The sequence below is a fragment of the Triturus cristatus genome, chromosome 3_2 (genome assembly GCF_964204655.1).
Source record: "Triturus cristatus chromosome 3_2, aTriCri1.1, whole genome shotgun sequence".
Classification (NCBI taxonomy): Eukaryota; Metazoa; Chordata; class Amphibia; order Caudata; family Salamandridae; genus Triturus; species Triturus cristatus.
Window position 1 is genome coordinate 1,053,534,065 of NC_140584.1, and position 25,299 is coordinate 1,053,559,363.

Genomic DNA, 25,299 nt, shown 5'->3' on the forward strand with positions numbered 1-25,299 from the left:
TCCTGCTTCTCTGCCCTTGCTGCTCAGCCAGTGTGCATGTGCTGTGGAAAGTTGGTGTGCATGGTGATGTAGTGGAATGTGAGGATGCCTGGATGTGGAGTGTCAGCTGGAGTATGGGCTGAGCAGCAAGGAGGCTGCTCCTGGTGGGGCTGAATAGAGTTCCACTTCTAGACCATCTATGAACTAAGATCAATAAACCTTTCTCTTTATTTTACACCTCGACTTCTAGCCCATCTATGAACTAAGATAAATAAACCTTTATCTTTATTTTACACTTCGGCTACTGGACTTATTACATTACAACAGAAAGCTTGCTGGGCTCCCGGTCGGACGCGGACTAAGGAGCTCTAGAGCAAAGGTCCTACTTTAATGGTCTGGAGAGGCAGCTACCGACGAAAGTCCTCAGCAACACTGAAGCTTCTGGTTTGCCAACAGGTGAGCACTAGGCTCGTAACAAGTGAGGATTCCGGTGTGTGTTGAAGTCTCCAACTCCCCCACTGTAAGATGATGCAGAGGCCCACAGAGTGATCTGGAAAAACAGGGCCCTGTGCTGGATTGTCTCCACGAGCACCCCCTGAGGGTGGGCAGTACATCCTTAAAAGTGGAGGAAGTGGTTAACCGCATCCATGCGGAAGTGGAGGGAAGGCCACAAAGAGGCACACAAGGGGTGGTCGGATAGAATGCTACCCTAATGTTTAAACACTGCCTGACCTCATTGAGCTCTAATTTATAGAGCTTAAATGCGAACGATATAGTGCAGTTTTTGTTTCCCCAGGAAGTGAAGAGGCTTATCGTCACCCAGAAATGTCACATAAGAAATTCAGAGCCAAAGGGTTAAAAGACAAGAGGGGCATTTTCGACCAGAGTAAGGCAGGCACCAGTGCCCCAGTGGAGAAAGAATGATCCAGAGACGGGAAGGTCTCATACCACCAGCTTGACCAGTGGCAAAGTGCTTTCACATGACATACTCAAAAGTCCTCAGTACGCTTTCCTTAAGCTGCAGCAACTTCTCTTCTGAAAAAGCACAAGACAGTTTTCCATTAGGAAATCTTCACTTTCTCTTTGTGTTGAGAAAGGCTCAATCTAGGACACTTGAAATATATTTCCTGTGTAAAGTCCAGCAGATTTGGTCTGACAAAATGTCCAGATGAGTTATGGTAAACTACAGGAGGATTATAAAACAGAATTTAAGGGGAACCTTATCCATCACCACCTAATCATACAACGTAAAGGAGGTTAGGTTGCTTCACACTTCCTTCACTCGTAATCTGTATAATAATGAATTTTCGTAGATCCATACACTCGATCTTTAATTATTTCTTCCTCAAATACTGGGTACATGTATTACAAGTACCAGTACCAAGATCAATATCAATTTCTAGGTAGAAACTCAAAGGAATGCTGCGATTCTCAACTGAGTGAACGGGCATCACTGCTCATTGTCTCCTGCAACAGTAATATTAGCATCTCACACAAAAGGAAATTCACTTTAGGGTGGATACAGAGGAGAGCAAGAAAGCTGATAGACTGTACAGATAACTTTAAAGCAGTCCAAAGTTAGCTATTGTTAAAGGAACCATCCAGTGAAGAGAAGAAAGATTTTCGTCACCTTATCCTGCATTACTAACAATCACCCTCAACAGAGATTAAAGAACGTGGGAGGAGCCTAAGTGTACTCCAACACTTTATTCACAATCTAAGAGTGGAAGGATAACAAAAAAAAAAAAAAGATTAGCAGGAATTGGAAGTAGTGCTGTCCACTAGAAGAGAGAAAGAAAATATTTTCAAAGGGCCATGATTATGGGCAAATTTTTGTTTTCCCCTGTGAAGAAACCCCGGATCCCACACCTCTAGGAAATCTGGGGATGATCTACTCAGCCCCCCACTCTGGAAGGAAAATTATCTCAGCCCATGGCTAGAGTAAATATCCAACCCTTTCAGGGTGAAAATGGAAAGGAGAGGAGCTTGTGAGTGCAGAGAAACAGCAGTGTTTCTGGCCGTTCGCAAACTTCCAAGGCTAACCATGCCGGTTAACGTTTACCCCTATAGCTGGATTTATGGGTGCTGAGAACATACCAATTCCACATCTCCACACAGGTAAAAATTTAAGCTGGACAGAAAAATTTGTGGCAGGCGTTAGTAAGGTTATGGGTTAAGGTTCTGCAGCTTGAGAAAGCTCTTATTACCTGCCAGCCGCCTCATAAATACAATTTAAAACACTGACACCGCTTTGCATGTCTCTTTATGTTTAGGTAGTTCTTTGCAGAATTTTATCCTGGGTGATATGCTTTAAATACATCAGCTCCTCTTTTCAGGAAGGCATTAAAGACCAACTTAATTGAGTGATTCCCCTGTATTGGAGTGTTTAGACGCCCTTTGCAGGGTTTCAGCTCCCTAGAAATTCTACTCTTTCTACTGATTTACTGATGACTGACAAGCATCTAACGTAAATTCGGTTGTAAACGTGTTTAAGATCACCACATTTACTTTTATAATGAGGCCCCTAAATCTTTAGGTACCACACAGTAGGAGAGCACTGAGAAGAGAAATGGCTAACAGTATTGTGTGGTTGGATGGACAGAATAATATCCTACATAAAACAAGATAAATGATACCCAAAGAAGGTAAACACTGAAGAGGAATTGGCTGCAGACTTGAAGAACATCCCTTCCTAGATGAATAACCTTTAGGTGCTCGTCAGAAAAGTTCCTGCAGGTACCAGATTTTTTTTGCTGGGAATACCTCTAAGTGTGAATTGCTGCATAGACCATCTGCATGATGGCTGCAGCATGGGTAGACTGTTTACTCTGGTTTTGGGAGTGAATGCAGTTGCAGATACCAGAAAAATGTTTGTAGATGGTTCAGGGAGGCACTACATAAACAAAGGGAACAAGTTTACTCTTTGAAAGGCTGCCCCACCGTTTACTCTTTGGCAGGCTGCCATCTCTGACTTTGCCCCATCTACTTCCAAAGTAATAGACCAGTAGTATTCTGCACGCTGAAAGAACATTAGGACAACAGTGAAATTAAAGTCACTGAAATGTAGTCGCCACTTTCATTTTTTTTTTGCCTTTACAAGGGACAGCATTTTATTTTCATTATTAAAATGACGGGGCGTTAAATTACATAAGAAGAGGTAAATAGTAGTTTACGTGAATACACAAAATCATTAATTAAGCTAAGGGTACCTTTTAGGCAAATTGCAAACTGTAATAAGGAAGCAGCCAACTCATACATGCCAGCCAGCACAGATCATTCATCAATACAGTCAGATCAATTTCTAGAATGTTATCAATGAAGAGGATCTGCTCCCTTACCTTTCCAGCGATACTGCAGTTTATCCGATGTGTTCTGGTAGAAGTCCTGAACGTACTCTGACTGCTCTTCTATATTTAACTCCTAAATAAAATAAACACAATAAAGGGAAAGAACACAAATATGAAAAATACACTTTTTTAGACGTGTTTTCAGTTCCTGTAGGGATGAAATTTCACAAATTAAAAATGGATAGTGAAGGCAACATTTATTTTACGTTGCATCCTAATCATACAACGTAAAGGAGGTTGGGTTTCTTTGATGACATCCTGGTGTGCTGCATGAGATGTCTAGGATCATTTAGCAATCATTAGCACAGTACAGCACAGAAAATGGATAATCATTAACAATGGCCACTCCTCGTCACCCGTTATGGCCTTGCTCAGATCTCTGATTTCCTAAGTGAGTCCATCTCTTTTACTCCAGCTCTCTCACCTGGCCATAAGCCTTTGTTAACATGGTCTGCCAGTACCATGCCAATGTCAAGTGTATGCATACATAGAGTCCCCGGGCCTCTCACAGCCTGACTGTAATGCATGCCACATACTACCGTAACAGTCCATCAACCCTTCCCCATTTGCACTGTTTGGACCGGTGAAATACAGATCCATGAGTAACAAGGGCTTGTTCATCACAAATAAGCAGCAGTGTCACTCTTCGCCCACGGTATGCCATCACAGTAAAAAAATATATATTGATAAAGAACGGGGTAAATCCCCCCCCCCCCCCACAAAAAACACAGTTGGGCTGGGTGGCTGCCTCCTCTTTTCCGTCCTCTTCTTCCTGTCTCTGCCGGCTGCAGGAAGGAGCAGGAAGCACCCGGGTTCCCAGGCTCCCTATAGCCAATAACAATGCTGCAATGTGGCGTTGTGAATGGTCGGAGCGCCGAACCATGGGACTAGGAGGCTTTGCATGTTCCTCATTAGGCTTTGAGATGCAGCCTGGTGGGGAAGATACAGAGTGCGCTGGACTGCTTGGCTGGTTCCAGAGGGCCGGCCAAGCAGTCCTGCGCACTTAAGGAGTGCAAACCACTCCTCATCCTGCTCTGGCCAGCCCCGCCCGAGTGCCACTCACTTCAATAGGAAAAATAAAATGTATATTAACAATAATTATTATATTATTTTTCCTGTTGAAGTCAGTGGGCGACACTCCGCCTTAACGGAGGAGCAGCCACTGCGAGATCAAGAAAGCAGGATATCTCTCTTTTAATGAGGGAGTGAATTTTCAGTAACACACTGAATGGAAGCACTTTATACAAATATTACACAGCAAGAAGCCATTAAGATCATTCGAGATATGTTATTGAAAGATACACAAAATAGACCAAATGAATTGATTGTTAGCTACTTTTAAATTGTATTGGTGAATAACTGTTTCCACATCAAAGGAAATTTATACTAATACCTCAAAGGGACCAGCATAGGCGCCCCCTCCTCCCACATTGTGTCTACTATCTATATGGGCAACTTTGAAGAATGATGCATTTACAAAAAATGGTTCCAGGTTTTGAAAACATCAAATGCTGCCTATGTTTTATTAATAAGATTTTCTTCAGCTGGGAGGTTCAAGGAGAGCAATTGGAATAATTTTTGAAATGGTTGAACCTTTGTAATGAAAATTTGTTCTGAATCCAGATGTCCAAAAATTCAGTTTTCACTCTGTCAATTTGTACTGTAAATTTCAAAGGGAATCATTTGGAGGTAGACCTGCTCACCAAACCCATTGCAAAAAGTACTTTACTTCATTTCACTAGTTTCTATCCAAAAAGTCAAAAACAGTGTGCAGTTCAGTCAATTCACAAGTCTTAGAAAGAATTGTTCCACAAACGACGATTATCTCAAGCATTCTTCTATTTTGAAAGAAAGACCTCCCATCACAAGGTTAACATAAGAGGTTTGTTCAAAATGACAAGCAGAGAGATGGGTTTGTTTGTGTAACTTGTCACTCAATTATTAAGAATAAAATACGAAATGTTATAAATTCACATTGGCAAATGCGAAATACAGGAGAAGATGACAGCCAATTAGGCAAACCACTGTTCGCCTCCCGGGAAAACATACAAACAGGACAAACTGGTGCATTCTATGCCTCAAAATGTTATACTAATCAGAGAGCAACATATGGATTACCTCTAATTAAAGCTAATCATAGATGCGTAATTTGCCAAGCTTATGATGGAGAATTAATCACAAATCTGCTGAACATTAATGAACATTTCCAGTATCTATATGATTTGACCAACTATAGAACAAGCACTGTGACAGATCTTACCATGTCTATGTATTACAGGCTACACAGGAGAAACTGGCAGAGAGTTATGGATTAGATTAAACTAATATTAATCAGTTATGCGTAAAAGAACACAACCAGACTGCCTGTGTAGTATAATTAAGAGACACTATTCGAAGCAAATAAAATGGGTCATCATTGACAATAATCATGATAAACAAAAGAGGGGGTGATGATAGTGACAAAAGAAAACGGAGAAAATTATTTTGGATCTTCAGGCTCCGACTGAACATTGAGGAACATTTCCAGTATTTATATGATTTGACCAACTATAGAACAAGCACTGTGATAGATCTTACCATGTGTATATATATTACAGGCTACACAGGAGAAACTGGCAGCGAGTTATGGATTAGGTTAGTCGAACATTAATCAGTAATGTACAAAAATACAGAATGCGCCTGTGGTCTTACAAAATTGACCGACACAATTCAAAGCAAATAAAATGGAGCTTCACTGAAAATAATCAAGCTAAACAATAGGCGGGGGGGGTGTCAGTGATAAAAGAAAAGTGAGGACAGTATTGTGGACCTTTGGCCTCCGCACACTATGTGAGCCTTAATGAGCAATACCTTGGTGATTCTTTACTGATATGTGACATGTTACATATCAGGACCCCTTTTCCCCCATGTTTGAGATCATTGATTTAGGAGAAATCCTATACATGGAAAGTTAAAATGTTGGGTATTATTAATCTCTTTTAACATAAAAATCATTCTTTAAGTGGGATAGGGCTCAATAGAGACAGCTATCGGCTGGGAGATGTAACAGCATGTCAATATCTAAATTAAAATCAGGATAGTTTCTCTGTTAGAACGTTGAGGGGGAATGATAAAACATTGAGCATTCAAGTATTCCTTTTCGAACCTGGTCTTTAAACAGTACCACATATGTTACAATACTCTAGTCCCTACTGTGACATAACAAAAGGATAGGGGATTTTTTTTTTCTTCAAATTGATGAACAACTTTGTTCCTTCTTTGGATCATGTAGAATAGAGAAGACTAACATTGGCACTCTTTCGTCATGTTACGTAGAGATATGGTCTCAGATAAAAACCATTGAGTGAGGGGTAGTTTGGTTTATCATACAGGTTCAGCATTTTCTGAGATACAAGCAAGACTTCCCCGTAGTAACATGGCACATGTGCTTAAAGACGAAGGGCCAGTGCTTAAAGATGCCCGGTTTGGGGCTACTGTTCAGTCCAACAATAAGAAGATTTGAAGCTATGGAGGGCGGGAGTTAGAGACCAATGTCAAAGTACAAAATTGGTATCACAGGCTAAATATCCTCGACTTCCCGCTTGGGAGGACCGGCCTAAAACTGCACGGTATCCAGAACAGCTCTGATGAAATGGAGCGTCTTAGAGGGAGTCAGGTGTCACTTCAGCATGCAGATAGTGTACTCTAGCGAGTGCAGAATGTTCACCGTACTCTAGCGGTGGAAAATGACTGCCTTTAGTGAGCCAACCTTGAACAGGCAATCATCGTGGTAGGAAAAGACTGGAACCCCTAACCTCCGCAGATGAGCTGCGACCAGCACCATCACACCTTGGTGAACACCCAAGGGGTGCTGGTAAGGACAAAGGGAAGCTTTTGGCCCACCGTGAACTGCAGGTAACGTCTGGGGCAGGCAGGATGGAGATGTAGAAATATGCGTCCTGCAAGTCCAATGCTAACATCCAGTCTCCCGGGTTCAGACAAAACTTGCACGAGCGTACGCATTTTGAATTTCTCCTTTTTCAGGAAGAGACCGAGATGGCACATGTCTAGGATAAGACAAATGCCTCCATCCTTCTGGGGCACCAGAAAGTAGTGGAAATAGCAACTATGACCGACTCTGATGCCAGCAACCTCACAATGGCTCCCTTTACCAACAGACCTGGCACTCTCTTATGGAGCAAGGAGAGGTGGTACCCTATCAGCTGGTTTTATGTGGGTTGAACGGGTGGAGGGATGGCCTCCAAGGGGATGAAGTAGCCCCTTTGGATGTTTTGCAAAACCCAACTGTCTGATGATAAGGACCTCCAGTGGTGCAGGTGATGGCGTATCCTGCCCCCCACTAGATGCCTATGATGGTCAAACTAAAGGGGTTTGGAGGCTGCCAGGGGGTAGTGCCATGGCCGAACCTCTGACTACCTATCCCACATGGTGTACCGGACCCGCGTCCTTGGCCACGAAAAGGATAGGAAGTCTGTTATCTGTGGTGGCTATTAGGGTATGGACACAGTTGGACACCACTTCTGTGGCCATGAAATGGGCAGACTAGGTTTGACAAAGGGTCATAGACAAACCCAAGGACCTGGCCGTAGCTTCGCTGTCCTTTAATCGTTCCAGCGCCGAGTCCGCCTTCACTCCAAAAAGAAGAGACATCAAAGGGCATGTCCATTAGCGGGGGTTAGACATACCCTGAAAAGCCAAAGGATCCCAGGCATGGCATTGCAGGGTGACAATTAATTCACCATACCCAGCGAGTCGGTCGTGCTCAGTTCACACCATATAGTGAATTTTGCTGCATCACTCGCATCAGTAATAGCTTGGGAGAGGATGGTTCGGGCCTCTTCCGAGACAATAGGCAGCACTTGCATAACCGCATCCCAGATCTCATGGGAATATCAGGCAAAAAGGCATGCTGTGTTCACTGACCACAGTGCAAGGCTGGCGGAGAGAACATTCTCTTGCCAAAAGGTATCCAGCCTCTTGGATCACCCATCCAAGGGAGTAGAAGGGAACATGCCAGGCCTGGGCCACCAAGCTCTCCAGGGTGGGGTGGGGTGCTGTGTAAGAAAATTGGGGTCCCCAGGAGCAGGGTGATGCAGCAGCAATTGTCCTATGCTCAGGAGCCTCTATGTAGTTCTGGGAGCAGGCCCAAGTAGGATGTTGGTAAGGGCTTCATTAAATGGGATTAAGGATTAGGAAGTGGTGACTCCTGGCAGAAGCACCTTTGTCAAGTAGATTGTCTTGACTGCCACTGAACTGAACATCTAAGACCTTGGCTGCCATACGTACTACCATTGCGAAAGAGGTTCCCTCCTCCGTTGCCACAATAGGACTTGAGACCAAGACAGTGTCTGTGCTGTGTCTAGCCCACTGACCTCTGCCAGTTCCTCATGCCAGTTGTCCTCAGTCTCATCTGGGGTATGCTGGTATCGATAAAGGTCCTCGGATCCCTCTCCAGGTCTGTCAAAGGCAAAAGGCATTGGCTCCGATTCAGAGGGGAGGGTCCTAGCCGATGCCAAAATTGACGTTGGCCGACGGCCGTCCAGCTCCGTGTTAAGAGTTGGGAATAAAGATGGGGATAGTGCCACCGTGGGGTGTCGCCACTGGAGTGGGCGCTGATGAAGTTCTTAGTCTAGCTGGCGGTTCTGCTCAATGGGGCCTAACTGGCGCCGAGGGTGAATCCGCCTGCAAGAATCCAGAGGGGGGGCCCTCCTGAGCCTATGGGCCCCGAAGGTGCTCCAGAAGGGTTCGGCCACCCAAATATGAGGTGCATGTCCTCACAAAATTCTTGGAGCTGGGTGGGGGTCTCTCCGGCTCCAGGAAAGTCTGGGGAACTCTGAGTGGACTCAGACTCAGGCTCTGCCTAAGCACAATGCCAAGAGTGTTGACACTCCTGCACCTTGTCAGAAGACTTTGTTGGGCGCGGCGAAGTCGAAGACCTTTCCGACTTCTTTCGCTTGTGGGACTTATCTCTGATGGCTTAGAGCGGGACGACGATCACCAGGAGTGACTCTGCGAACGGTACCGTGACCTTCTGAGCAACCGGGATATTGAGCTTAGCAGGTTCGTCAGGCGCCAAGGAGCTTGAGGGACTGCTCCTTCAGCACCCTCGAGTGGATGTCGCTGCAATCCTCGCTAGTATTGGGAGTCGTGGCGCCTCTCCAAAAACCACAAGCAAAACAAATGTGGGTCTGTCACAGACACCTGCCTGTGACAGGCACTACAAGGTTTGAAATCAGATGTTTTCTTTGGGGATATCCTGTCACACCATGAGAGAAAAACACTCAAAAAAAGGTTTGACAAAAGTCGAGAAAAAGCCAGTCAAAAAAGAACTTAGGGTAGGTATTCACTGATAAGTGCTATTTGGCGTAGAAAGGAAAAAACGGACAGCGCGATGGGCTGGCACCTATATAGGTCCCACACACATCAACACGTCATTTCCAGTGCAGATGATGCAGATGTGGAGCCGAACAACGCCACCTACCAGCATGCAGGGGTACTGCTCAAAAACTTCCAGATCCAGTCTGAGGCCTTGGGGATATTCTAAGGTAAAGGATCTGCGGCTATAAGTCTCTATTAGATATATCAGCAAGCTATATATCTGCCTCCTTTGTTTTATAATACTGGGGACGAGATTTGTTCATCCATATATGCAGAAGCACAAGGAAGGAAAAGCTGAGGGAAAACAAGTAGAAAACTGAACCAAAACGCAACTAAGACTGAAGTACAGTATACAAGCAAACTGCACAGAACCCCACCAGTGCCTTTATTCCAGCAGCATCCTCATGAACGGAGTTCAGCAGTTTCCAAGAACAGTAATTTGGCAATTGGACTAATTAGCTGTATTTATTAAACAATCTAAAACAGCTGGTGCTAATAAGCGATACAAAGGAAAGAGAAGTTCCAGCAGGATTTCCAGTTTCTGAAGTCGACAAGAAGGGTGAAATAAGAGTCAGCGAGGAGTGTAGTTTCCTATCAATCCTGTACCATGATGTAGCCCAGGCTCAGGATAGGCGCCTGCAGTTCAGGAGAGTGAGAGCTATGGGGCGCTGCAGTATGGATGTTACAGCGCACTGATATGGAATATAAAGCGAGGCAGAGAGTGAAATACTAGAACTGAGAGGAAGACTACCCTTTTTCAGCAGCTACTGCAGTGAAGATCCCCAGTGAGAGGGACTAAGGACTATAACAATTCGACACGAAACTGCTGTGGTGGTGAAGCTGAAGGAAATCTACAGCCACAGTCCTTTGCTTTGAGGAGTGCAGCGTTTTCAGTTTAAATAGCATTGGTGTCCACTGAATTGGGGAAAAGCACAAGCTGTTGCTTAATTGTGCTGCTCAAGCAGGTGTCTAAGGCAGTAAAGTACAGGACAACAGAGTTTATTGATTTCAACCTATTTCCATAGTCCATGCTTTTACAAGGTACCAATAGGCCTCAGCTGTTAAGAGACAGTGTTGGGCCTATAAACAATGCCAAGTCCACAAGCGTGTGGATCTGATGCACTGTGGTCCATCTGAATTGTTGTGGGTACTTTATTTTTGCCCGTCTGATTTTGGCACGTGAAGCCTTCAAACTGCGACACAAAAAAAATCTTATGGTTTCTACACGCGCTGAGAGCTAACAAAAGATGCACGCGTGAACACTCTAGATGACTGCGAACAGGTGCTTGTGTACTTCACACTTTGAGAGATGGACTCTGCTTTGCAGCTGAGTTCTTTAGAGAGGCTCGCAAGCGTTTCCTCCTTCACACGGAAGGGTTGCAGTAATCACGCGACAAGAACACGTTCTATTTCCACATGGTTCATCTGCAGAAGTACTGAGATGAACATACAAAGTGCATATCCCAGTACGGGTATGGAAACTTAAAAAGCACTTGACCGCATTATGTTAGAGGTCGGATTGCTTGCCACCTTTCCAAGAGAAAAATACCGCCCATTTGTTGTTGGTTTAAGAGTCTGCTAAGGCCTTGACATGATACTAAAGAGGACTTTAAACAACATCGAATGTACTCATTTCTAGACAGTGGCGTAGCAAGGAGGGAGGAGATCCGCTGTCGGTTTTGAAACCACAATGAGGCCCTAAATCTCTACGCAGTGGGCGTGGTCTACTGCGCTGCAAGTTGGCCGCTTGCTGAGCGCGCTCTGCCAGCCGGGCCATAATGCTTAAATTATCCACGGCACAGGAGAGCCATGATTCCCTACAGACTGCACCAGAGCATTACCTGCGGTGAGGCACGGTGAATGAGTCGTTTCTTGCCACCGTAACGGCTGCCATTGAGGGGAAGGCTGGCGGTGATCGGCTGACTTGCCACGATACAGGCCCTGCTTCCCGGAGGTTGAGGGGAGGGGCGCAGCCTTCCAGGGTCGAGCGCAGTTGCCGCTACAGATCTCCGATGCCCACGGCTTGAGGAGGCAGCTGAAGGCTAAGGACTTCTTGGGGCTACCGACTTGCTACCTTTTACTCTGCCGCCCGAGCCTCTGTTCCAGGCCAATGCCTGGCCGCCATCTTGAGTGAGGATCCTCACTGCTGGGGGCCTTGCTGGAGGCGACTTCGGGTGGGCTCACCCGACACCCGGGAGCGAGCGGAGATTGCCGTGCAGCCGCACAGTGGCAGCCTGAAAGCCGAGAACGCTGTGCATAACCCCTAGCTCACCAAGGCGGATACAGTGTAATGTAAGGTGAGGAGGGGACCTGTGTGTGCCCACGGGGGCCTAAACCTTTGATCGTGATACGATTCAGGCTGTTGGTGTGCTCGTCGATCCATATGGGGCAAGAGCTCTGGTGATTGAGATCTGTTGGCACTCCGCCGTCTGCTCGGCCCACCTGTGTGACTGTTGCTTGGACTATGCTCTGCTTTCTGGGCCATCCTGCGGTCAGTTACCCTTGAGCTGCTTAGGAGGGTGTGTGACATGTGCCTTCGTCTCGCTGGGGTGTGGGTGCCTCGCCAGAGACCGAGTCGCTTGGAGGCCCATACCTGGGGAATCAAAACAGCTATACTTGGCCTGCACCGCCTGGGTCTCAACCTGTGCTTCGTCGCCGCACTTGCGTGCAGCAGTGTGAATGTGGTATCTCCGCATATAGAGTGTGCCTTCCCCCTGTCAGCCAATTACAACCGTGAATTTCTACAAGAACAGTGGATTGTTCCCTGGCGGCTGTGCCTCCTGAATGCAGCGGCGGCACGGGGTGCTTGAAGACGCTTTGGGCCAGATGGTGTGCAGCGTGTGGGGGTACCAGAGTCAAGCCGGATCCTGTTCCGGTGCTTCACAGATGAAAATCCGCCCTGAAGTTTGCCAAGCACGTAGGAGGGAAGGGCAGCAGAAAAACTATGACCGGACCCAGCTCAGAAGCTGGGTTGAGTGACAATGATTGACTCCAAGTCGTATTGGTGACCAGCTGTTCATACCTCTACTGTGCCTACGGTTACTTTTGCTGGTTTGGAGCGCAGTGGATGTGCGGGTGTCTCGGATGGAACAGTACTACATGCATTCTTTTGTCTGGTTTGCAGACTACGTCTGACACTGGTAATCCTAAACTAATGGCACTCACTAAAGTCCCGGTCACCCCGTCTTCAGGCCGGTATATCCATATCTTAGGTCAGACTACACATCAGTTAAGAATAGTTATTCTTCTGATGACAATTCAGACAGGAGAAGTTCTTCTGATAGTAATTCCAGTACGGGCAGCTGGGGCAAGAATACTGGCCGATGTAATCAACGCGCCAACTACCACTACAATGTCCCCACCTTTCAGGGACCTGCCTTATTTCCAGGTCCTCCGCCACCCCCTTACTGCCAGTACCAGTCATTTCAACAAGGACCTCCTCAATTCTGTAACAACGGACCCCCTTTTTTAGACAGAGGTTGGGGCAGAGGAAGAGGTCGCAACAGAAGAGGTCCACAGAAACAGGTCCACTGGCAGGACCCCCCCATGGGAGGGATGGACACACGGAGCAAAACTCAGAACAAGAAGAACTAGTGGTTAATTTATCACAACGTGGTCTGTCAGACCTCGAGACATCACTACTACAGAAGGGGTTAGGTTTTGTACCCACCCCTAAAACTGATAAGTTTAGAGATGTTTGTGAGGTTCAGAAATTGTTCCGCAAAATAAGACTACGGTCATACTTCTTGGACAAGCCAACCAACCAGGATGAAGACTCAGGATTGAGTAATCCATCCACTTTTACACCTCACAATGCCATGATCCCGGTCGAAATCTTAACTTTTGAGAAGGCGGTACTGAAGGACTTAGCCTTATCTCCTTCCCCTACCCCTTTCCACAACTTATCTATGAACGAGATACAAACGGCAAACACTCTCGCCAGTGACGAATCTATAATCATCAAACAGGCGGATAAGGGTGGGGCAACTGTGATCCAATCTAGAGATGACTATGATGTGGAGTGCAAACGACAACTAAACAATGATAGGTACTACGCCCCTATCTCCGTTGATCCCACACCTCGCTAATACCATTTCGATATTAGTTCACGAGGCACTTGCCAATGGGTGGATAAACAAGAAAGAAGCAGCATTCTTGAATGCCACAGAACCTAGGACCCCACACTTCTATACCTTGCCCAAAATACACAAAGGTACCAGTCCGGTCCCAGGGAGACCCATAGTTTCAGGGATTGGCTCAATACTTGAGCCTTTATCCAAATTTGTCGACCATTTCCTTCAACCCATGGTGAGGAACATACCATCGTTCATCAGAGACACGACAGATATCCTCAAAATAATTGATTCAATAGAAGACCCCACTTGCATCAACTTACTTATAACCCTTGACGTAGAGGCCCTCTACACGAATATCCCTCAGGATGACACCCTTACAGTAGTAGAAACGGCCTTAAACTCGTTGGAATGGTCTTCCCCAACTCCGGTCACGTTTATAATGGACCTTGCTTCCGTAGCACTGACTGAAAACTTTTTTGAATATCAGGGGCAACTATACCACCAATGCCAAGGTACTTCAATGGGGAGTACGTTTGCTCCCAGCTTGGCCTGCCTCTCTATGGCAGCCTTTGAGGAACAAATCATCAACACTGATCGCAATCCGTTTCATCAACATCTAGTCCTCTGGAAACGGTTCATTGACGATATTCTAATCTTCTCGAGTGGTCCCACTGATACTTGTAACACCTTTGTACAGTGGATCAATCAACAGAACCCTTTCCTGAAGTTTTCCCACACCATCTCAGGCACAATAGTTGCTTTCTTGGATCTAAACATCAAGCTATTGGAGGGACAGCTTTCGACAAGCATATTTAAAAAAACCCACAGATCGCAACAGCCTCCTTCTATACCAAAGCCACCATCCCAAAGCCCTTCGATATAATCTTCCCGTTGGCCAATTCCTACGTATTAGACGTAATTGTACATCAACTAAAGATTACAAGGTAGAAGCTACCTCTTTAGCAACTAACCTTATGACTAGGGGTTATCCTTGTAGGAGAGTAGGGTCTGCTTTCTATGTTCACCCCCACTTTTTGCTTTACTGGTTTTCGACTTAGATGTGGCTGTGGGCCTGCTAACCAGACCCACAGCCCTGCTGTTCTCTCTCTAAATTGATACTATGTACTTTAGGTGCATGACCCATTGGAATAGGATCACCTTATTGGCCCCTGTACAGTGTACCCTAGGTACCCAGGGCATAGGTGTACCCTAGGCCTACCAGGGGCTGCAGCATGTATTATGCCACCCCTGGCCTGGCCTTCCATTATGACACAACTGGCTGATCACTCAGCTGGGGCAAGGTCGTGTAATCACCCCTTGCTTAGGTGTAGTATTCCTATACCTAACTTACATATAGACACATGTGTACCTATCAGCCACTCCTAAGGCAGGCCTTAACAATCCTGGAGGCAGAGTGCTTGGTAACATGTGAGATGGTGCTCTAGCATGAGCTGAGCCTGTCTGCAGCTTTCGGAACCATGTCCTTATAGCTGTTCTATGATATAGCCTACCATATACTCTTAAAGTGCCTTATAATCTTAAACGGTTATGGTAACTATGGTTGGGCTTTATCAAAACATGTCGTGTAAGGTGTCTAACACTTTGGAATAATACCCCCATCCCATTTCTGGGGATGAGGATATTATCCCTCCCTTCTAGAGGGAGAAGACATGTTGTAACCTACTTACCCGGTTAAAGTTAACCAGTGCCCCAGCATCACAAAATGGATGCTGCTGCCACAGACACGAGTCTGACCTCCTGCTGCTGGGAGTGATCCCGGCAAGGGAGGCTTGGACAATAGGTTTCCTGCCTGGGGAGGTGCTAGCACCACCCCAGACAGACCTTAGTGTATTGGGGCAGGGAGGGATGAATAGGATGAGACATGCCTGGGGCACACAAGGTGTCCCGTGCATAGTCCAGTTCAAACCGGTGCTGGGGCACTCCAGCCCCAGTCCTGGCGCGAAACTGGACAAAGGGAAGGGGGTGTAACCACCCCCCTCCTAGGTCCCACCCATAAGGCGTGACCTAGCAGGTATCCCAGACCCCAGATTAGTATAAGAGTGGGAGTTGGGCCTCAAAACTTTAGATTATCCTGAACCTGCAACTTGAACAGAAACTCTGGACCTTCGACATTCGACGAAAGAAGAAGACTGAAGAATCTCCCTTGTGGCCAAGGAGTGGCTACCCTGTGCAAACAGGCACCATCAAGAGACTACCCTTTGCTTTGCTGAAGTTCTACGAGGGACCGACTGCAGAGCCCGACCAGAGCCTTGACTTCCAGACTTCTCCGACCCTGATCCACATCCACAGCCGAGCTGAGATCCGTGGAGGCGACGAGAGACGTGGGACCGGCTACCTGGGAAAAGTGGCTAGTATCTTCAAGCGCAGCTTCTGAGGCACCCTCGAAGTTGTGCACCGGGGATTGAGAAGCCCCAACCCCAAGCACCATCTGCACCGAAGATCAGCCCCCCACACTCCACGAGTCCTGCGTGGGGCCCTTCTGCATTTTCCTGCTTGCCGCGTCTGTCCGGTTGCTTGCCCGCTGGCTAGTGGCCTTTGTGATGACGCATCCTGTAATCTTCACCGCTGGTTTGGCTCCTCCAGACTGGCTCCTGCTTCTTTGAAAAAGAGAAGCACCCCAGACCTTCCTGGTCTGCACCAGAAGCAAGTCCTCCGTTCTTCGTGGGTTCCGCTTGCCAAGGCTTGGTGAGTCCTAGTCCGACTTCGACGCCGCCGACAGCAAGAGCCTTCGTGGGACAGCTCGCCTCCTGGTCCTGGTCGTCCTCGACGTTCCCTGGTCCTCGTGGCTGCAGCGACAAGCTTCACCTTCACCTGCAATCTTCACAACATCGCCTGGTTCCTTCCTGGTTCCACGTGGTCACTGGCTAGTGACCTTGACTCTGTCCCTTCTGCTTGCAGGTTTCCTCTCTTCTTGATCCCAGCATTGGGATCCACCGGACACTCTTCACTGACTGCCTGTCAGCATCTTTCCTTCAGGCATCCATAGAAGTCCACGACGAAACCCGACGCAAGTTCACACCTATGCACCCGCAGCCTGTGGGCTAGGTAACTTGGGTACTTCGGTGCTCACAAGGGTAGTGACTATCCTAGGGTCTAGTTTCCGAGTCTCGACTCTCTAGCTGCTTTAGAAGTGTCCTTAAACTGTTAATTGCTAACAACTACTATTTCTATCGACTTTTACGCATTACGCGTGAGTGTTTCCACTCTGCACCTGAATCCCGTGGGCCTCCCACTTCCTAACTGTTGCTAGTGTAGTGTAGCCCCAGCGATTCCCTAGGCCTATGCCTATCCTATTTCCGTGACAGTGGTCCTTATACCACTTACTTAGTATATCGTTTGCGTGGCCCCTAGGGCCTAACTGTATTACTTACCTGTGTGACTTAATGTATGATTAAATAAGACTGTGTTGTACTTACCTCTAATCTCATAAAGAGTGCTGAGGGTTTGACTAGAATAAATACACTTTATTTTATATATATATCTGTTGTGGTGTCCTTTCATTTGGTATTCAAGGGATTATATATGGTATCACAGCTGGCTTCACATGCCATTCAGAGTTTAGCCTAAGACTGCTCTTGTCCATGCTACCACTAGGATAGCTGGTCTATAAGGTTGACTTTACAACCAATCACCATAAGGGTATTTGGACTGATATAAGGTGTACACTAGAACTAGTGACATCATACATCAGGCCAACTTCTCACATTGGTGAGCAGCAGTTGGGATCTGAGCTTGCTGTTGTAATACCATTGTAATCTTGAGATACTAAATTGAAAGATCACACAGATATTGTTTAGGTACATATAACATAGATTATAATACTTAAGTCCTACTAGACTTAGTGGTTGTAGGTTGAAGGGAGTAACACACCCTGACTACAACTACTAGAAAGGTTTAGTAGATACAACTAGTGTAGGTAGGTGCACACACCACACCCTCACTAGAATCATGTCCCTGAATGGAGATCACACTGATGCTCCCTCAGGAGAGGAGAATCCTAGACAGGTTCCCTCTAGATATGATGCATTCACTTTCCAGGAGATGAGACAACTGTGTACCTCCAGGAGATTAAAACAGGGTTCCAACCCTACCCTTAGACAGCTAGTGGAGCTTCTGGAGGCCTATGATGCTGAAAGAGCTGCCAAGTATGGTGCCATAGCTGTAGATAAGGGTCTACCCACCACAGAGGAGTCAGATGGGGCTTCAGATGAAGAGGTAGACAGCCAGGGCCAAGTAGGAAGACTTAGCCAGGCTAACCTAAGCTTACATGGGAGTTTGCATGGGGTCCCCCCATACAGACCCCCAAGTGGGCTTAACCAGAGAAGCAGGAGGGACAGATCCCCTTCAAGGGAATCCATCCACTCCCATGTCTCTAGCATCTCTAGTGTTTCCTCTCACAGGGGAATGACTTCCCCTGAGAGAAAGGAGCATGAAGCCAGAATGAGGGAAGCTAATCTGAGGATTCAGAGGGAAGAACTTGCCCTTGCCAAAGAGAAGCTTGCTCTGGCTAGAGAGCAAACGTTAAGTGGGTCAGAACCCACTGGTGGCAGCAATATCCCTAAGGATAGAGACAGGCACTATGATAATAGAAACCTGAGCAAGATTGTCCCTCCCTACAAGTGTGGGGATGACATCCACAAATGGATAACTGCTTTGGAGAGAGCTTGCAAAGTACAGCAGGTACCCCAAAGTCAGTGGGCAGCTATCTTATGGCTCTCCTTCTCTGAGAAAGGCAGAGACAAGCTCCTCACAGTTAGTGATGAGGATGCAGATAATTACACTGTCCTGAAGAGTGCTCTAATTGATGGGTTTGGCCTAACCACTGAACAATACAGGTTGTTGTTCAGGGATACCCAGAAGACACAGACTCCGGACTGGACTGACTTTGTAGATTGTGCCACTAAGGCTCTGGAAGGCTGGCTAGTGGGAAGTAAGGTTAAGGACTATACAGGATTGTATAATTTGATCATGAGAGAGCAAATCCTTAACAACTGTCAAAACCAGCTACTGCATCAACACCTGATTGATTCTGATCTGACTTCTCCCCAAGAATTGGGAAAGAAGGCAGATAGATGGGTCAGGACTAGAGTTAAGCAGAAAAACCAGAACCAGGGCGGTGATCAGAAAAAGGCAGACCAGAAGGGTAATGATCAGAAACAAAAAGACCAGAAGTCTTCACCAGGCCCCCAAAAGGCTCAGGGGGAGGGTGGTCCCAAAAAGGATAAAAGTAAAGATGGCCAAAAGAAACCATGGTGCAACTATTGTAAGTCCAACTCACATTGGTTTAGTGAGTGCACCAAAAAGGATAAGCCCCCAGCCACCATTGCCCCTAAGGCAACTGTACCCCCTAGTCCAGCTGTAAGTGGTGGTTCCCAGCAAAAGGGTGTAGTAGGGTTAACCCTGGGAACTGAGGAGGATTCTGGCCTAGTCAGAGTACCTACTCAGGCTGTTCTGATCTGTGATGGGGACTTAGCTTTGTCCTCTACTGTAGGCCCCAGTAACCTGGGCAAGTACAGACAGACTCCTTTTATCAACCAAAGAATGGCTCAGGCCTACAGGGACACTGGGGCTAGTGTCACAATGGTGACACCTGCCTTTGTGGACCCTGGACAGATCATACTAGGTGAGAATTACCTAGTGACCAACGCTAGCAATGCCACTACCTCCCATAGTGTGGCTATTGTTAACTTCTCCTGGGGAGGGATAACTGGCCTCAAGAAAGTTGTTGTTAGTTCAGACCTTCCTGTAGAGTGTTTACTGGGCAATGATCCTGAAACTTCAGTTTGGTCTGAAGTGGAGTATAGGACCCATGCAGAAATGCTGGGGATAGATGCACATGTCCTTGCTGTGACCAGGTCACAGGCCAAAAAGTGCACCACTGAACAAGTGCTGGATCCTGAAACTATGGACCAGTCACAACCCAAGAGAAAGAGCGGTAGGGTTAAGGCTGTGCCTTCCCCCCTGCCTCAGGTGGTGGATCAGCCCTCCCAGGAGGATGATTCTGAGAGCCCTGAAGGAACTGTCCTAGAAGAACTTGAGCCTGATCAGGTTGAGTTTCTTGGGACAGGGGGACCTTCAAGGGCAGATCTGAGGCAGGCTCAATTAGACTGCCCCTCTCTTGAACCCCTCAGACAGCTGGCTGCTGCTGAGGCTGCAGGGAATGCTCAAGGTACCCATAGAGTGTATTGGGATGAAGGGCTACTGTACTCAGAGGCTAGAGACCCCAAGCCTGGTGCATCCAGGAGGTTGGTCATACCACTGAAGTTCAGAGGCTTCCTTCTTACCTTGGCCCATGATATTCCCCTTGCAGGACATTTAGGCCAGAACAAGATTTGGGACAGGCTTGTCCCTCACTTTCACTGGCCCCATATGTGAGAAGATACTAAGGAGTTTTGTCGCTCCTGTGTCACCTGCCAAGCCAGTGGCAAATCAGGTGGCACCACAAAGGCCCCCCTCATACCACTACCTGTGGTGGGGGTCCCCTTTGAAAGAGTGGGCATAGATATTGTAGGACCAATGGACCCACAAACAGCATCTGGGCACAGATTCATACTGGTGATAGTGGACCATGCCACCAGGTATCCAGAAGCTATTCCCCTGAGGACCACAACAGCTCCTGTTGTGGCAAGGGCCCTGCTTGGAGTATTCTCCAGAGTGGGCTTTCCAAAGGAGGTCATTTCTGACAGAGGTGCCAACTTCAGGTCAGGATACTTGACTGCAATGTGGAAGGAGTGTGGTGTGAACTACAAGTTCACCACACCTTATCACCCACAGTGCAATGGGCTTGTTGAGAGATTCAACAAGACCCTAAAGGGAATGATAAAAGGTTTACCAGACAAGCTTAGGCGAAGATGGGACATTTTTTTACCCTGCCTTCTGTTTGCTTACAGAGAGGTCCCACAAAAGGGGGTTGGCTACAGCCCTTTTGAGCTTTTGTTTGGGCATCCTGTAAGAGGACCCCTGTGTTTGGTAAGGGAAGGATGGGAGAGACCTCTCAGACAACCCAAACTTGACATAGTGGATTATGTACTTGGTCTCCGCTCCAGGATGGCAGAGTATATGAAGAAGGCTTCTAAAAACCTTGAGGCAAGCCAAGAACTCCAAAAAGCTTGGCATGACCAAAAGACTGTGCTGACTGTTTACCAGCCAGGGCAGAAAGTGTGGGTGTTGGAGCCAGTGGCCCCAGCAGCACTCCAAGACAAATGGTCTGGACCCCACACTATTGTTGAGAAAAAGGGAGAAGTCACCTACTTGGTGGACCTTGGGACTCCCAGAAGCCCCCACAGGGTGCTTCATGTCAACAGATTGAAGGCATATGTTGACAGGGCAGACATGGGCTTATTCATGGCTACAGATGAGGGGCAGGAGGAAGAGAGTGACCCTCTCCCAGACCCGTTGACTCAGAACCCTGATGATGGCTCAGTTGATGGTGTGGTCTTTTCTGACAGCCTCACTGTCCATCAGCAAAAGGACTGCAGACAGGTTCTGCAATCCTACAGACATATGTTCTCTCTGACCCCAAGTCAGACAAACTGGTGCACCCATGAGGTGGACACTGGTGACAGTCTGCCTGTGAAGAGTAAAATCTACAGGCAACCTGACCATGTCAGGGACTGCATAAAAGTTGAGGTACAAAAGATGTTGGAGCTGGGAGTCATTGAACCTTCAGAGAGCCCTTGGGCTAGTCCTGTAGTTCTTGTGCCAAAACCTCACACCCAAGATGGTAAGAGAGAGATGAGGTTTTGCGTAGACTACAGAGGTCTCAATGCTGTCACTAGGACAGGACAGATGCCCACCCAATACCTAGGGCAGATGAGCTCATTGACAGACTGGCAGCTGCTAAGTTTTTGAGCACATTTGATCTGACAGCAGGCTACTGGCAAATCAGACTAGCTGAGAATGCAAAGGCCAAAACTGCTTTCTCGACCCCAGAAGGACATTATCAATTTGTGGTAATGCCCTTTGGTTTGAAGAATGCACCTGCCACTTTCCAAAGGTTGGTGAATCAAGTCCTTACTGGGTTGGATGATTATTGTGCAGCTTATCTTGACGATATTGCTGTCTTTAGCTCCACCTGGGAGGATCACCTGGTCCACCTGAGGAATGTTTTAGAGGCTCTGCAAAAGGCAGGCCTCACTATCAAGGCCACTAAGTGCCAGATAGGGCAGAGCAAGGTTGTGTACCTGGGCCACCTAGTTGGTGGGGGTCAGGTTCAACCACTGGAGAGCAAGATCCAGACCATAAAGGACTGGACTCCTCCAACTACCCAGACTCAGGTCAGAGCTTTCTTGGGCCTGACTGGGTACTACAGAAAGTTTGTTAAGAACTATGGGTCCATTGTGACACCACTTAATGACTTGACCTCCAAGAAGATGCCAAAGAAAGTTCAGTGGACAGTAAGCTGTCAAAAAGCATTTGATGACCTGAAGCAGGCCATGTGCAGTGCACCTATTCTGAAAAGTACAGACTACTCCAAAGAGTTCATTGTCCAGACAGATGCTTCTGAGTTAGGTGTGGGAGCTGTTCTTTCACAACTGAATGTAGATGGTCAAGACCAGCCCATTGCTTTTATAAGTAGAAAGATGACCCCTAGAGAGAAACGTTGGTCAGCTATTGAGAGGGAGGCCTTTGCTGTGGTTTGGGCCCTGAAGAAGCTGAGGCCATACTTGTTTGGCACTCACTTCAAGATTCAGACAGACCATAAGCCCCTCTTGTGGCTAAATCAGATGAAGGGTGAAAATCCCAAACTTCTTAGGTGGTCCATTTCCCTACAGGGGATGGACTTCACAGTGGAACATAGACCTGGGACTGACCATGCCAATGCAGATGGACTCTCCAGATATTTCCACTTAGAACATGAAGACTCAACTGGTCAAGGTTAGTTTAATGTCCATAAGTTTGGGGGGGGGGGGTTGTGTAGGAGAGTAGGGTCTGCTTTCTATGTTCACCCCCACTTTTTGCTTTTGCTTTACTGGTTTTCGACTTAGATGTGGCTGTGGGCCTGCTAACCAGACCCACAGCCCTGCTGTTCTCTCTCTAAATTGATACTATGTACTTTAGGTGCATGACCCATTGGAATAGGATCTCCTTATTGGCCCCTGTACAGTGTACCCTAGGTACCCAAGGCATAGGTGTACCCTAGGCCTACCAGGGACTGCAGCATGTATTATGCCACCCCTGGCCTGGCCTTCCATTATGACACAACTGGCTGATCACTCAGCTGGGGCAAGGTCGTGTAATCACCCCTTGCTTAGGTGTAGTATTCCTATACCTAACTTACATATAGACACATGTGTACCTATCAGCCACTCCTATGGCAAGCCTTAACAATCCTGGAGGCAGAGTGCTTGGTAACATGTGAGATGGTGCTCTAGCATGAGCTGAGCCTGTCTGCAGCTTTCGGAACCATGTCCTTATAGCTGTTCTATGATATAGCCTACCATATACTCTTAAAGTGCCTTATAATCTTAAACGGTTATGGTAACTATGGTTGGGCTTTATCAAAACATGTCGTGTAAGGTGTCTAACACTTTGGAATATTACCCCCATCCCATTTCTGGGGATGAGGATATTATCCCTCCCTTCTAGAGGGAGAAGACATGTTGTAACCTACTTACCCGGTTAAAGTTAACCAGAGCCCCAGCATCACAAAATGGATGCTGCTGCCACAGACACGAGTCTGACCTCCTGCTGCTGGCAGTGATCCCGGCAAGGGAGGCTTGGACAATAGGTTTCCTGCCTGGGGAGGTGCTAGCACCACCCCAGACAGGCCTTAGTGTATTGGGGCAGGGAGGGATGAATAGAATGAGACATGCCTGGGCCACACAAGGTGTCCCGTGCATAGTCCAGTTCAAACCGGTGCTGGGGCACTCCAGCCCCAGTCCTGGCGCGAAACTGGACAAAGGGAAGGGGGTGTAACCACCCCCCTCCCAGGTCCCACCCATAAGGCGTGACCTAGCAGGTATCCCAGCCCCCCAGATTAGTATAAGAGTGGGAGTTGGGCCTCAAGACTTTAGATTATCCTGAACCTGCAACTTGAACAGAAACTCTGGACCTTCGACGAAAGAAGAAGACTGAAGAATCTCCCTTGTGGCCAAGGAGTGGCTACCCTGTGCAAACAGGCACCATCAAGAGACTATCCTTTGCTTTGATGAAGTTCTACGAGGGACCGACTGCAGAGCCCGACCAGAGCCTTGACTTCCAGACTTCTCCGACCCTGATCCACATCCACAGCCGAGCTGAGATCCGTGGAGGCGACGAGAGACGTGGGACCGGCTACCTGGGAAAAGTGGCTAGTATCTTCAAGCGCAGCTTCTGAGGCACCCTCGAAGTTGTGCACCGGGGATTGAGAAGCCCCAACCCCAAGCACCATCTGCACCGAAGATCAGCCCCCCACACTCCACGAGTCCTGCGTGGGGCCCTTCTGCATTTTCCTGCTTGCCGCGTCTGTCCGGTTGCTTGCCCGCTGGCTAGTGGCCTTTGTGACGACGCATCCTGTAATCTTCACCGCTGGTTTGGCTACTCCAGACTGGCTCCTGCTTCTTTGAAAAAGAGAAGCACCCCAGACCTTCCTGTTCTGCACCAGAAGCAAGTCCTCCGTTCTTCGTGGGTTCCGCTTGCCAAGGCTTGGTGAGTCCTAGTCCGACTTTGACGCCGCCGACAGCAAGAGCCTTCGTGGGACAGCTCGCCTCCTGGTCCTGGTCGTCCTCGACGTTCCCTGGTCCTCGTGGCTGCAGCGACAAGCTTCACCTTCACCTGCAATCTTCACGACATCGCCTGGTTCCTTCCTGGTTCCACGTGGTCACTGGCTAGTGACCTTGACTCTGTCCCTTCTGCTTGCAGGTCTCCTCTCTTCTTGATCCCAGCCTTGGGATCCACCGGACACTCTTCACTGACTGCCTGTCAGCATCTTTCCTTCAGGCATCCATAGAAGTCCACGACAAAACCCGACGCAAGTTCACACCTATGCACCCGCAGCCTGTGGGCTAGGTACCTTGGGTACTTCGGTGCTCACAAGGGTAGTGACTATCCTAGGGTCTAGTTTCCGAGTCTCGACTCTCTAGCTGCATTAGAAGTGTCAAACTGTTAATTGCTAACAACTACTATTTCTATCGACTTTTACGCATTACGCGTGAGTGTTTCCACTCTGCACCTGAATCCCGTGGGCCTCCCACTTCCTAACTGTTGCTAGTGTAGTGTAGCCCCAGCGATTCCCTAGGCCTATGCCTATCCTATTTCCGTGACAGTGGTCCTTATACCACTTACTTAGTATATGGTTTGCGTGGCCCCTAGGGCCTAACTGTATTACTTACCTGTGTGACTTAATGTATGATTAAATAAGACTGTGTTGTACTTACCTCTAATCTCATAAAGAGTGCTGAGGGTTTGACTAGAATAAATACACTTTATTTTATATATATCTGTTGTGGTGTCCTTTCATTTGGTATTCAAGGGATTATATATGGTATCACAGCTGGCTTCACATGCCATTCAGAGTT

At 47.5% G+C, this 25,299-nt stretch overlaps 1 protein-coding gene across 4 annotated transcripts in view; it reads right to left on the reverse strand.

Annotated features, from left to right (window-relative positions):
• The window catches only part of RABGEF1 (RAB guanine nucleotide exchange factor 1), a 324,189-nt gene that overhangs the window by 82,054 nt on the left and 216,836 nt on the right, over window positions 1–25,299 (reverse strand). For all 4 annotated transcript variants that reach the window (XM_085649754.1, XM_085649756.1, XM_085649757.1 and 1 more), the window contains one exon: window positions 3,318–3,399. In XM_085649754.1, the coding sequence (XP_085505880.1) occupies window positions 3,318–3,399 (82 nt within the window). The remainder of the gene's footprint in view (window positions 1–3,317; window positions 3,400–25,299) is intronic.